At 48.6% G+C, this 13483-nt stretch overlaps 1 protein-coding gene across 3 annotated transcripts in view; it reads right to left on the bottom strand.

The window, feature by feature from the left end:
* RAD18 (RAD18 E3 ubiquitin protein ligase) overlaps nucleotides 1-13483 on the bottom strand; it is a 210470-nt gene that overhangs the window by 141723 nt on the left and 55264 nt on the right. For all 3 annotated transcript variants that reach the window (XM_083155712.1, XM_083155711.1, XM_083155713.1), the window contains exons 5-6: nucleotides 1126-1406; nucleotides 675-774 (exon numbers count right to left, since the gene is read on the bottom strand). In XM_083155712.1, the coding sequence (XP_083011838.1) occupies nucleotides 675-774; nucleotides 1126-1406 (381 nt within the window). The remainder of the gene's footprint in view (nucleotides 1-674; nucleotides 775-1125; nucleotides 1407-13483) is intronic.

The following is a 13483-nucleotide window of genomic DNA, read 5'->3' on the forward strand; positions in this document are numbered from 1 at the left end:
GCCCACCCGCCCAGCTTAAGCTGCCCACCCGCCCCGCGGACATACCTGCAGCCCACCCGGCTCCCAGCAATATCTGCACGCTCGCCCACCCACCCACCCAGCACCCGCAAATGTAAGTTCTGTGAATGTGCAGGGTGGCCCGGGCGTTTTTTTTTTTTCAAATTAGGGAAGCCAATCCCGGGATTGAGCATTTTTCAATCCCGAATCCCGGGATTGAAAAAATGCCCCGGGATTGGCTTCCCTAATTGTAATATATGTGTTTGTCACGAAATCCCCGCCACTAATGTGTGAGCAGGCTCCTTGCGGCCAAGCGAGTCGCGCTGAATGGGAGCCGCTTGGCCACTATGTGTGGCCAAGGCCTAAGACGGAGAGGAGGGATAAAACTTTCTCCCCAACACCTTTGCCCTATTGGAACTGTGTAGCATCCTCTACGGTAACACTGTGGCAGCGCAAAAGGTAGTTGGGACTGTTGAAATATCTTGGAATATGGCTCCGTAACAAGCTTTGTAAGAAGGCCCGAGTTACCTCTGCTCTGTATAATGCAAGGACAGAGGCCAGATACAAGTTCTGGTGAGGACGTCACATTAATAAGCTGCAGCTTAGTCTCCCTGTCGGTGGTGGAGTCTAACAGCAGATTGAGGTTACACACAGACCCGTGTCATTATTGCCCTTACCTGCGTAGACTCTTCTTCTTCTCATCTCTTGTGAGGCAGCCGTCCAAGTGGGTGTTAATGTACTGTTCCAGGATGCCAACTCCGCACACCGGGCATTCCACTGCAAGACAAGGTACTAGATCAATGCTATTTGTTCCTTCAGTTCACACGGAAACCTCACATCACAGGCCTCCCGGCCGGCTCCGTCTGTGGTGCCGGCGGAGACGACAGTGATAGACAGGACCATGAGCTTTTCAATTAAAGACTCAGTACGGTCGCTGCGCTGGAGGCCATTGCTGCTTAGATCTTGTATCAATTCCCAGCATTTCTATTAGTTAACACAAGCAAATATCAGGGAAGATTTGCACGTATATTGGGTATTAGGGACCCAGCAGACACTGGGCCCACTGATCAATGAAGCGCACGTCAATCACATATATCCGTGAAATTAGAAAGTAGCACTGGTGATTACCTTTTACTTTCCCGTGTGATGTGGAAGGTAAACTAGGAGCAGAGCAATCCATCGCATCCGCATCCTCACCATCAGGGTCCTCCTTGACCTTGACAGCGGAGGTCGTCATAGACAACAGATTTCTATCTGACGGTTTCCCCAAAGTTCTATCGGGCGTTTCCGCCTCTGTTTTTACCAGGAACTTCTCCATTGATTTCCCCTCCTTCTTGATTTTCTTCTTTAAGCCTCCGTTTGATGCATTCGCGGCCAACTTGGCGGACAAGAGATGGGACAGATCCTTTCTAAAAAGAAAAAGTTAGCCAATTTCATTACTGGGTTTTGCCATCAAAACAAATCAAATTAATGCTTGCTCATTATAAAACAAAAAGTGAAGACTTTATTCATGAATAGTTCCCTAACAGACGAGGAATGATTTATCGTCTACGGTCTGCGTATACAGAGAGTAATCAGAGTCCCCTAACCCCAATCCCCATTCTATAATGTGATAATTCCCTCTGGAGCAGATAAACCAGGAAAGACCAGAGAAATAAATAAGGTCAGATGCATGTTGATGAGATGTAAAGCTTCAGTGCTTATTGGGGGAAAGCAGGTTGGTGGTTTGTCCTTAGTGCATCAGCTTGGTACCATTGGCAGTCAGGGAGTCTAAAAGCAGCCTAGGACGGCAGAATGAGAAGAAACAAGAAAATTACAACAGACAAGGGGGGTGATTCAAGTTGGTTTGCAAAAGCAAACTCCCTTGTTAATGGACAAAACCATGCTGCATTGCAGGTGGGGCAGATGTAACATGTGCAGAGAGGGAGAGAGAGAGAGACACGGCAATAACCTGGGTCTTTAGTGCAGTCTGAAAGCGGTATTATTTTGTTTCTGTGCAGAGTAAATACTGGCTGCTTTATTTTTACACTACAATTTAGATTTCAATTTGAACACACCCCGCCCAAATGTAACTCTCTCTGCACCTGTTACGTCTGCCCCACCTGCAGCGCAGCATGGTCTTGTCCATTAAAGAAGGCGTTTGCTTTCGCAAACCAACCTGAACCACCCCCCAAGGTGGACCGCTCAACTTCCAACTGTCAGTGGCTGATCACTTATGTACTGTATATATACGGAGGGCGAATATTTTAGTGTACAATATAATATGTGCTATATCCAAAGCAGCTCCAGAGCAATGTTTGATATATGGGGGATAACTGAGCGCTATTGTTGGAGCGCGGGCGCAAAGCTGAAAGGTAAAATACATAAAAGCATAAAATGTATTAATACCAAGTTTGATTTTTTTTATTTTTAAATATGGGCTCAGTTGCCCAATTAGACATCCTTGAGAGAGTGCAAGGGCCACTTTCGGCTTAACAAAGGGCATACGCTTTTTGTTTATTTATACAGGGCAGACCTGAGCACCAGCAGCATTAAGCTCAGCCCACAACGCACTTCCCCGCCCCCTTCAGCAGCGCGCGCCCGCTTAAGGACTGCTGCATAGCATTTCCCAGTATTGCATGAAGTCTGGAGGACAATCCCACGATTGAAAAAATATGGTCAGGGTCCCAGAAAATCCCAAATCTGAGGTTTATACCCTTCTATGCTACATCCCGGTTTTCATCGACCAATAGAAAGGATGTGTACGTACATATGGGGGTTAATCATGCGATTCATCTAATATTTGCACTAAACAGGTTTTATTTGCAGAGGACCCTTTAGGACAAACTCAAGCACAGATTTATGGGCTATTAATCCTAACATTTTTTAGACTGAATCACCGTAAATGTAGCCGACAGGAAACGTACTTGTGAAACACGGAGTCTGCACTCGTAAATCAAGACACAGTAATCAGCGCTCGGCGGGGAGCTAAGCGGATATCAACGATCGTCTAACTGCTATTAAGCCGCCGAAATCAGAGAGACGGCGTGCGCTCCTGTAAATCGCATTAGGGGAAATTGCCAACCTTTATTGTGCGGTGACATTTCGGGGCTTCGATAGCAAGCACCTGAGAAAGGGCACCGCAAAAGTCTCTGAACCGCCTTGCAGAACCGCTATCCACATTCGTCTCCGATGTGTAATTCAATACAATACGTATTACTTGTTCTATCGCCGGAATCAAGCTCTGAACATTTCAATTCTGATTTAATGAATTTTATCTTGTACTGGTTCTTAGCCTGTCAAAATGACGTAACGTAACAGTATTGTCATCGACTCGCTGAAGCCTCCCAATAGAGGGAGTAGCAGCGTTGGCATTTTATTATATAGAATAATGTACTGCTGACTGCAAGATAAGATGAGATAATACTTCGTGTCATTGTAAAACAATGAAGAAATTGTAAAACAACTAAATTATATTCTTGGATGAAACACCAGCCTCCCGCTTGTTCTCCCCGTTCTCCGTGTGCCAAGAGCCGCAGCACCAAAGCGCGCCGCCATCTTGTCTCACCACCAAACATTACATTAGGAGAGGGAGCAATAATTGTATACTGCACAATATTACATTACATGTGTGTAGTAATGGATCTATATGCTGCTCACACAGAACAGAACTGTGGTGCACATTACAGGTTGCCACAGGTTACGGTCCCCAACTGAAAGATAAGACAATAACGGTGTCTACCCCTATCTCATTCCAAGAGTTTAGCGATATATCTGCCAACCTATCGGATGGTCGATATCGTGAGCCCATCAGTGGGTGTAACTCCTGATAGGCACTGATGGCTCACTCACTTTAGGGGTCGCGTACTGCGTATCGCTGTATAAGAACGTATCTGAAAACGCTGTTATTGTCTGAACATTAAATAGGGTTTATTTCTATTAATCAATACGAGTAGATCAGAGAAGAATATAAATCAGAATGTAGAGAAAATCTCAGCGCTGAAAGGAAAATGAAACCATGAAGGAAATCCAGACAGAAGCCATTGATAAAGCCCCTGTATCATATCTGGAGGCTTGATCACCGCAACAGTGTGCCAATTACTGAGCCCAGGCACGGACTGGCAGCGCTACAGCGGGAGCCGCACACATTGCACACTGGCAGTGCCTGAAAACACAATACAGAGGCTTTACGTGCAGCTTGTTTAATGCAGTTTCCTGCTGTAACTTTACGCCGCCGTTCTGGCTGCGCGTGTCCTTGTATTGTAGCTATAAAATGCCAGCAGTCTTTCTAAGCATCCTGCAGAGAGCCGTCACATTACGCCAGTCTCACATGCCATAAAACAGCGGAGGATAAGGCGTGGCAAGGTGCCATAACAATTTCACCATGTGCGTGGGCACTGAGTGAGAGTATCAGAATTTCATGGCCGCCACGCCCTGACTACAGACGGCAAAATAGAATAGACTGCAACCAAGAAACATGGCTGCCATGCCCAGACTCTATACTACAAAAATGGCAGCCATATCCAATGCAGATGGCAGGAGGAAACATGGCCACCAGATCCAGATAACAGTTGCTGACAAGAAACATTGCCACCATGACCAAGTTACAGATGGAAGCAGGAGCAGGACTAAAGAAGGCACTGTGGCAGAGGCAGGGCTACAGGTGGAGCTGCGGAGTGGGCAGGGCTACAGGTGGCACTGCAGAGTGGGCAGGGCTGCAGGTGGTGCTGCAGAGTGGGCAGGGCTGCAGGTGGTACTGAAGAGTGGGCAGGGTTACAGGTGGCACTGCAGAGTGGGTAGGGCTACAGGTGGCGCTGCGGAGTGGGCAGGGCTAAAGGTGGCGCTGCGGAGTGGGCAGGGCTAAAGGTGGCGCTGCGGAGTGGGCAGGGCTACAAGTGACACTGCGGAGTGGGCAGGGCTATAAGTGGCGCTGCGGAGTGGGAAGGGCTACAGGTGGCACTGTGCAGTGGGCAGGGCTACAGAGTCTTCAGGATTATGGTAATGGCCAGAGATTGGAAAGATGAATCCTGCAGCAACAACGGATAATGCAACATATTGCAGAGTGTACATGCGGAGAGGGGTATAGTTACTAAAGCAGTGGTTCCCAAATTGTGTGCCAAATACATACACACACACATTAATATTAGATATACATTGCCTATAAGTGCACAGTGCTACAGATTTTGACAGAGCAGACAGGTACTTTAATCTCATTTAAAATAAAATCAATCCTTCAATAGAAAAAAAACTGGGGGTGAAGTGTGGCCCAATTGACTCTATAGACCTGACAGCCCAGATCAATAAAATAATTCATCTTCTGCCCTATGCGGTGCAGCTGCAGCTATAATAGGGAGCGCACACTGTGATACCAAGCAGCGCAGTAACCAGCACTACTGTGACTGTACTATGACAAGTATCCCGCTGGCGGTTACACAGGTCATCAATATGTTGATTGAGTTCCACGCTCCTGCTGAAATACTGGCCTGTCTGAGATGAGTGATCTCCTATTAACAGTCCACCAGCACGCCTGACCCATGACCCCCCAAAATTCCATTACTCTGCAATGATGCTAATCACAATGCAAACCTGCGGTGATGAATCCAAAAAGCCTTCTCCCCACCAGCCCGGAGCTGGACACCTGACCTTGGAAGGGGAACTTCAGCAGTAACAGATTCACGGCAGACAACAGCACAATCCAGACGGTCAGAATACCTATTTCCAGGACCTAGGCCAGACCCTATAATCGCACATGCAAATTATAACAAAGGGCGGTTTCCGTTGTGTGTACAAGACGAGAACATTTAAAGAGCCCTTACAGGCCCAAACTGCCTGGTTACTGTACATGGGCGGTTGCATACAGCAAAATTGCACCATGCCCTGTAGCGTTGATTTACGGTAGCGGCGAGGCTGAACACTGCCAACATGTGCCCCAATTATTCCAAGGATGGCAGTTAATCGTCCAGTAGGAATCAGTGAATAAACGACATTCATTATCTCCCATTTCTTTGCTTGTTCAGTGAATGAGGTGACCCGCTGGCGCTGGGCAGACAATGACTGATGTGTTCTTTTGATGGGAAGTGATGCATTGAGACTAATACTGTTATTGGCGTCAATGAATTTAAATATAAAAACCACTCATTTAAACAATTAGACGCCGCGGATTTCAGCAGACCGGAGCAGTCATTTAATATCAGGAGACGTCGCCTGCAAAGGTTTTATACAGCTTCAGAAATAAATGCAAATTAAACTTTGTGTAAAGATAATAAGAACAAAAACTTAACATGTGACCAATAAAACTAATTTCTAGTCAGCTAGCTTAGGGGATTGCAGCTTGCTCTAATACATACATTATGAACATGATGGTCAGGGACTACTACGCCGCACAGTGATGGTGAGTAATGACGGTCAGGGACTACTACGCCGCACAGTGATGGTGAGTAATGATGGTCACGGACTACTACGCCGCACAGTGATGGTGAGTAATGACGGTCAGGGACTACTACGCTGCACAGTGATGGTGAGTAATGACGGTCAGGGACTACTACGTAGCACAGTGATGGTGAGTAATGACGGACAGGGACTACTACGCTGCACAGTGATGGTGAGTAATGACGGTCAGGGACTACTACGCTGCACAGTGATGGCGAGTAATGACGGTCAGGGACTACTACGCTGCACAGTGATGGTGAGTAATGACGGTCAGGGCCTACTACGCTGCACACTGATGGTGAGTAATGACGGTCAGGGGCTACTACGCTGCACAGTGATGGCGAGTAATGATGTCAGGGCCTACTACGCTGCACAGTGATTGTGAGTAATGACGGTCAGGGACTGCTACACCGCACAGTGATGGTGAGTAATGACGGTCAGGGACTACTACGCTGCACAGTGATGGTGAGTAATGACGGTCAGGGCCTACTACGCTGCACACTGATGGTGAGTAATGACGGTCAGGGGCTACTACGCTGCACAGTGATGGCGAGTAATGATGTCAGGGCCTACTACGCTGCACAGTGATTGTGAGTAATGACGGTCAGGGACTGCTACACCGCACAGTGATGGTGAGTAATGACGGTCAGGGACTACTACGCTGCACACTGATGGTGAGTAATGACGGTCAGGGACTACTACGCCGCACAGTGATGGTGAGTAATGACGGTCAGGGACTACTACGCTGCACAGTGATGGTGAGTAATGACGGTCAGGGACTACTACGCAGCACAGTGATGGTGAGTAATGACAGTCAGGGACTACTACGCTGCACAGTGATGGTGAGTAATGACGGTCAGGGTCTACTACGCTGCACAGTGATGGTGAGTAATGACGGTCAGGGACTACTACGCCGCACAGTGATGGTGAGTAATGACGGTCAGGGCCTACTACGCTGCACAGTGATGGTGAGTAATGACAGTCAGGGACTGCTACACCGCACAGTGATGGTGAGTAATGACGGTCAGGGACTACTACGCAGCACAGTGATGGTGAGTAATGACAGTCAGGGACTACTACGCTGCACAGTGATGGTGAGTAATGACGGTCAGGGTCTACTACGCTGCACAGTGATGGTGAGTAATGACGGTCAGGGACTACTACGCCGCACAGTGATGGTGAGTAATGACGGTCAGGGACTACTACGCTGCACAGTGATGGTGAGTAATGACGGTCAGGGACTACTACGCTGCACAGTGATGGCGAGTTATGACGGTCAGGGACTACTACGCTGCACAGTGATGGCGAGTAATGACGGTCAGGGACTACTACGCTGTACAGTGATGGTGAGTAATGACGGTCAGGGCCTACTACTACGCTGCACAGTGATGGTGAGTAATGACGGTCAGGGACTACTACGCTGCACAGTGATGGCGAGTAATGACGGTCAGGGACTACTACGCTGCACAGTGATGGCGAGTAATGACGGTCAGGGCCTACTACGCTGCACAGTGATGGCGAGTAATGACGGTCAGGGACTACTACGCTGCACAGTGATGGTGAGTAATGACGGTCAGGGACTACTACGCCGCACAGTGATGGTGAGTAATGACGGTCAGGGACTACTACGCTGCACAGTGATGGCGAGTAATGACGGTCAGGGACTACTACCCTGCACAGTGATGGTGAGTAATGACGGTCAGGGACTACTACCCTGCACAGTGATGGCGAGTAATGACGGTCAGGGCCTACTACGCAGCACAGTGATGGTGAGTAATGACAGTCAGGGACTACTACGCCGCACAGTGATGGTAATTAATGACGATCAGGGACTACTACGCTGCACAGTGATGGCGAGTAATGACGGTCAGGGACTACTACGCCGCACAGTGATGGTGAGTAATGACGGTCAGGGACTACTACGCTGCACAGTGATGGTGAGTAATGACGGTCAGGGACTACTACGCTGCACAGTGATGGCGAGTTATGACGGTCAGGGACTACTACGCTGCACAGTGATGGCGAGTAATGACGGTCAGGGACTACTACGCTGCACAGTGATGGTGAGTAATGACGGTCAGGGACTACTACCCTGCACAGTGATGGTGAGTAATGACGGTCAGGGCCTACTACGCAGCACAGTGATGGTGAGTAATGACGGTCAGGGACTACTACGCTGCACAGTGATGGTGAGTAATGACGGTCAGGGCCTACTACGCTGCACAGTGATGGTGAGTAATGACGGTCAGGGCCTACTACGCAGCACAGTGATGGTGAGTAATGACGGTCAGGGCCTACTACGCCGCACAGTGATGGTGAGTAATGACGGTCAGGGACTACTACGCTGCACAGTGATGGTGACTAATGACGGTCAGGGACTACTACGCTGCACAGTGATGGTGAGTAATGACGGTCAGGGACTACTACGCAGCACAGTGATGGCGAGTAATGACGGTCAGGGCCTACTACGCTGCACAGTGATGGTGACTAATGACGGTCAGGGACTACTACGCTGCACAGTGATGGTGAGTAATGACGGTCAGGGACTACTACGCCGCACAGTGATGGCGAGTAATGACGGTCAGGGACTACTACGCTGCACAGTGATGGTGAGTAATGACGGTCAGGGACTACTACGCTGCACAGTGATGGCGAGTAATGACGGTCAGGGACTACTACGCTGCACAGTGATGGTGAGTAATGACGGTCAGGGACTACTACCCTGCACAGTGATGGTGAGTAATGACGGTCAGGGACTACTACGCTGCACAGTGATGGTGAGTAATGACGGTCAGGGACTACTACGCTGCACAGTGATGGTGAGTAATGACGGTCAGGGACTACTACGCTGCACAGTGATGGTGAGTAATGACGGTCAGGGACTACTACCCTGCAAAGTGATGGTGAGTAATGACGGTCAGGGACTACTACGCTGCACAGTGATGGTGAGTAATGACGGTCAGGGACTACTACCCTGCACAGTGATGGTGAGTAATGACGGTCAGGGACTACTACGCTGCACAGTGATGGTGAGTAATGACGGTCAGGGACTGCTACACCGCACAGTGATGGTGAGTAATGACGGTCAGGGCCTACCACGCTGCACAGTGATGGTGAGTAATGACGGTCAGGGACTACTACGCTGCACAGTGATGGTGAGTAATGACGGTCAGGGACTACTACGCAGCACAGTGATGGTGAGTAATGACGGTCAGGGACTACTACCCTGCACAGTGATGGTGAGTAATGACGGTCAGGGACTACTACGTAGCACAGTGATGGTGAGTAATGACGGTCAGGGACTACTACGCTGCACAGTGATGGTGAGTAATGACGTCAGGGACTACTACGCTGCACAGTGATGGTGAGTAATGACGGTCAGGGACTACTACGCTGCACAGTGATGGTGAGTAATGACGGTCAGGGACTACTACCCTGCACAGTGATGGTGAGTAATGACGGTCAGGGACTACTACTACGCTGCACAGTGATGGCGAGTAATGACGGTCAGGGACTACTACGCAGCACAGTGATGGTGAGTAATGACGGTCAGGGACTACTACGCTGCACAGTGATGGTGAGTAATGACGGTCAGGGACTACTACCCTGCACAGTGATGGTGAGTAATGACGGTCAGGGCCTACTACGCAGCACAGTGATGGTGAGTAATGACGGTCAGGGACTACTACGCTGCACAGTGATGGTGAGTAATGACGGTCAGGGCCTACTACGCCGCACAGTGATGGTGAGTAATGACGGTCAGGGACTGCTACGCCGCACAGTGATGGTGAGTAATGACGGTCAGGGACTACTACGCCGCACAGTGATGGCGAGTAATGACGGTCAGGGACTACTACGCAGCACAGTGATGGTGAGTAATGACGGTCAGGGACTACTACGCTGCACAGTGATGGTGAGTAATGACGGTCAGGGACTACTACGCTGCACAGTGATGGTGATGATACCTTGTATCTCGTCACCGTTACCCATCACCGTGCCAAGACACCCGTCATGTGACCATCCCCAACTCCCCTTCTGTCTAACAACGCTCCTCATCTCTCCCATGTGCCCATTTCCCTATGATGGAGACAACAGATTCCGAGCACTGAATGGAAGATCACTAAACTGGGATTACGAAACGCCAAAACAAACAGACAAACAGACATCCCCACCGTTATAACGGGACGGATCATGATCACAGCTGACAGATATAAAAACAGATACTGGATGCATTTATGACTATTTATTACCCTGGGGATTACTCTAATGGGAAAGGAAAGGGTTCCAGCGCATTGTTGGAACATCGTTATGGACGCCTGAGACTTTATTCCATCTGCAGATCGTTGCCAACATTCTTTTCCTGCACGGACCTTGCAGAGCAGCGAGCGTGGTAATGTGCGCTGTGAATCGCTGCAAGGCAGAACTGTGTCTACTGTCGCTTCTACTGGACAGAAACTTGTCCACCACCCGGGAGTCGGCACTAACCGGCCATCGCGGTCGTCAGTTCATGACGAGAAATAACTGCGCCTCGCTCTATTCGTAGAGTGCATTAAGTCTCTAACACTTAGGGCCCGATTCAGACATGACTGCACCGCGGTGAGTCGGAGGAAATTTCGAGTACCTGGAGCCGGAGTCGGCAAACAATGCACTGACTCCGACAATTATAATTAATGACTTCTCTACTAATAAAGACCAATGCATGCAGTGCCTCACGTAACCGCAAAACGAACACGTTAAGTGACCGTGAAAAAGCATGCTTTTCATGTGCTTCATTATATGGCACGTAACGCACAATTCGGAGCACCAATACTTATAAATGTATTCTCCCTTGTAGTTTACAACTTATTTCCAACGTTCAATAAGGTTTTCAATACCTCGTTGGTAGAAATCACCTGGTGTAGACTCGAAAAATTAATTAAGCCGAGCTCTCCCACCATACGCACAACATCTTTTTACGCGGATGAAGATCTTGTTTCATGCGCGGGGTCGTTTGTTTACCTTGGCTAAGCCATTCCTTACGCTGGTTCATATTGATGTACAGGCACCATTTTTCATCGCCAGTAACGATTCGGTAAAGAAATCGTTCCTTGTGTCCATGAATTGAACGGTGACGAGCAAGCAACCAGCGGAGATTGTGGCTCGTTGATTTTTGTTGTCGTCACAAAGCATGCGGAACTCATGCTCCGCACTTCTGAACCTTTCCTATTGTTTTTGTTCCCAAAACAACCAAATAATGTGGTTTTTATCTTTGAACTGGTAAAGTTCCTGTTCCTGATGTTTATGCCTACTGCTACTATCCAGCCATTTAATTAATTAATAAAACTTTGTTTTCATTGTGTTTGTCCTTTGCTTAAACTGTTCAATACAGTAGACTGTTGGCTTCCCAGCCTCTAGTTTCTGTAGTAATAATATGTATGTTGCCTTTCTTTCCTTCAAGGAATGTATCAAATACATTTGCATATTAATACAGAGGAGTCGGAGAGTCGAGGAGTCGGCGTCAGAAGTACGAGGAGTCGGAACATTTATCTACCGACTCCACAGCCCTGGTAGAAAGCAAACGTTTTTTGGGAGTCCTAAAAAGAAACTCTGGGAGTGTCAGGGAAATTGCAGGCATGCCAAGCCGGCTCAGGGGAGGGTTTGTGAGGTCAGCTTCAGCCGGGATGTGCCTGTTTTTCAGTGCAGCGCTGAGTAATGTGGGGTACACACCAGGACTATATGGCCCAAAACGAGCCAATATAGATACAATCTCGACCAATTGTATGTAAATCGGCCGTGTTTTGGGCCAATTTGCTGTCCTTTTGATGGGATCACGATCCGATGCGTGGCCTCTGCTGCAGGTAGGATCTCAGAAACTACCATTGTAGTGGGTGGGGGTCGCGATCGGATCGCGATCACATTAGGGGCATTTTCGCAGCGGGTCTGCGGCTCCGTCGGCTCGTACGTTCCTATGACGACCGGCGCACGAGCACCATCGTCCTGGTGTGTACCGGGCAATAGACTCAGGCTACACGGCGCCTGCACTATGTCAATATCATTGGGTGGTGAGCATCGGACCAAATCTGCTGGCCGTCCGACCACCCGTCCTGGGACCTCCCTCCTGGCAGCGAGATGGGCAGGAAGCAGGGATGCATGCGATCCATCACAACAAATTGGTGCCAGGCGGCTGGAAGGGTATTGGTTGTCCGTACACTGCTGTGAGACATCGCATCTATCACTGTATCTATCACTTATCGAAATGTATGTGCTTTGTATCCCCAGTTAGAAGTCAAGTTTGTATACTTTACCTTCAAAATACCTTTAAACATACAAGACGCCTGACCCCATCGGATGTGAGATTTTCGTAGCGGAATTAACGGTCAGACTATCAGTAAGGTTCCTACGTCCCAGCAAAATGATTGGCAGCTGTATTGTCTGGCCTATATACACACGTGGGCTGGCTGCATTGCGTTTAAGTAACAGGTGCCAATTAATTGAGGCTTAGGACAACCTGTGACCCATTCAGAAGTTCTGTGCAAGACAGGACATGCTGGGACTAGTAGTGCGACATCTCTGGAGAGCAGCAGGTTGCCTAACTGATATAAGTATGATACTATATGAGATGGGGGATGTACTGACAGACGAGCTTTACAAAGAGAAAGCAGAAATAGATCTTATTTTTCTATGTATCTATTTCTGTGCTGCCGGAACATTCCCTTAATATTCTCCGAAAATGACATAAATATATTCTGTATCTGTCAGGTCCCAGCTGGTAATCTGTTAATGGGACCAAAAAAGTTTCTGAACGGCCGCTACCCGAAAGTAGAACTCAGTACGGAGACAGAAAAGTCAGGATAAAAATAGACCTCTGATTGGGCAAAGAGGCGGCATCTGGTGCGATGAAAGATGTTTTACGTCTCCAGGTGGTAAAGGTCTGCGGTGCATATATTTATCTATGCCCGCTGCATCAGAACATTACATTAAGGACTCGACAAGACGTCCTCAGTGTAACGCAGCGGCTTAAGATGTGCAGCCTGGAAAGCATTGGATTAAAGGCCGGAGTAGGAACATTTGCCGTCGACAGGAGGAAATGTTGGGTAAG

This window comes from Crinia signifera, chromosome 8 (assembly GCF_055691185.1).
Source record: "Crinia signifera chromosome 8, ASM5569118v1, whole genome shotgun sequence".
NCBI classification, from domain to species: Eukaryota; Metazoa; Chordata; class Amphibia; order Anura; family Myobatrachidae; genus Crinia; species Crinia signifera.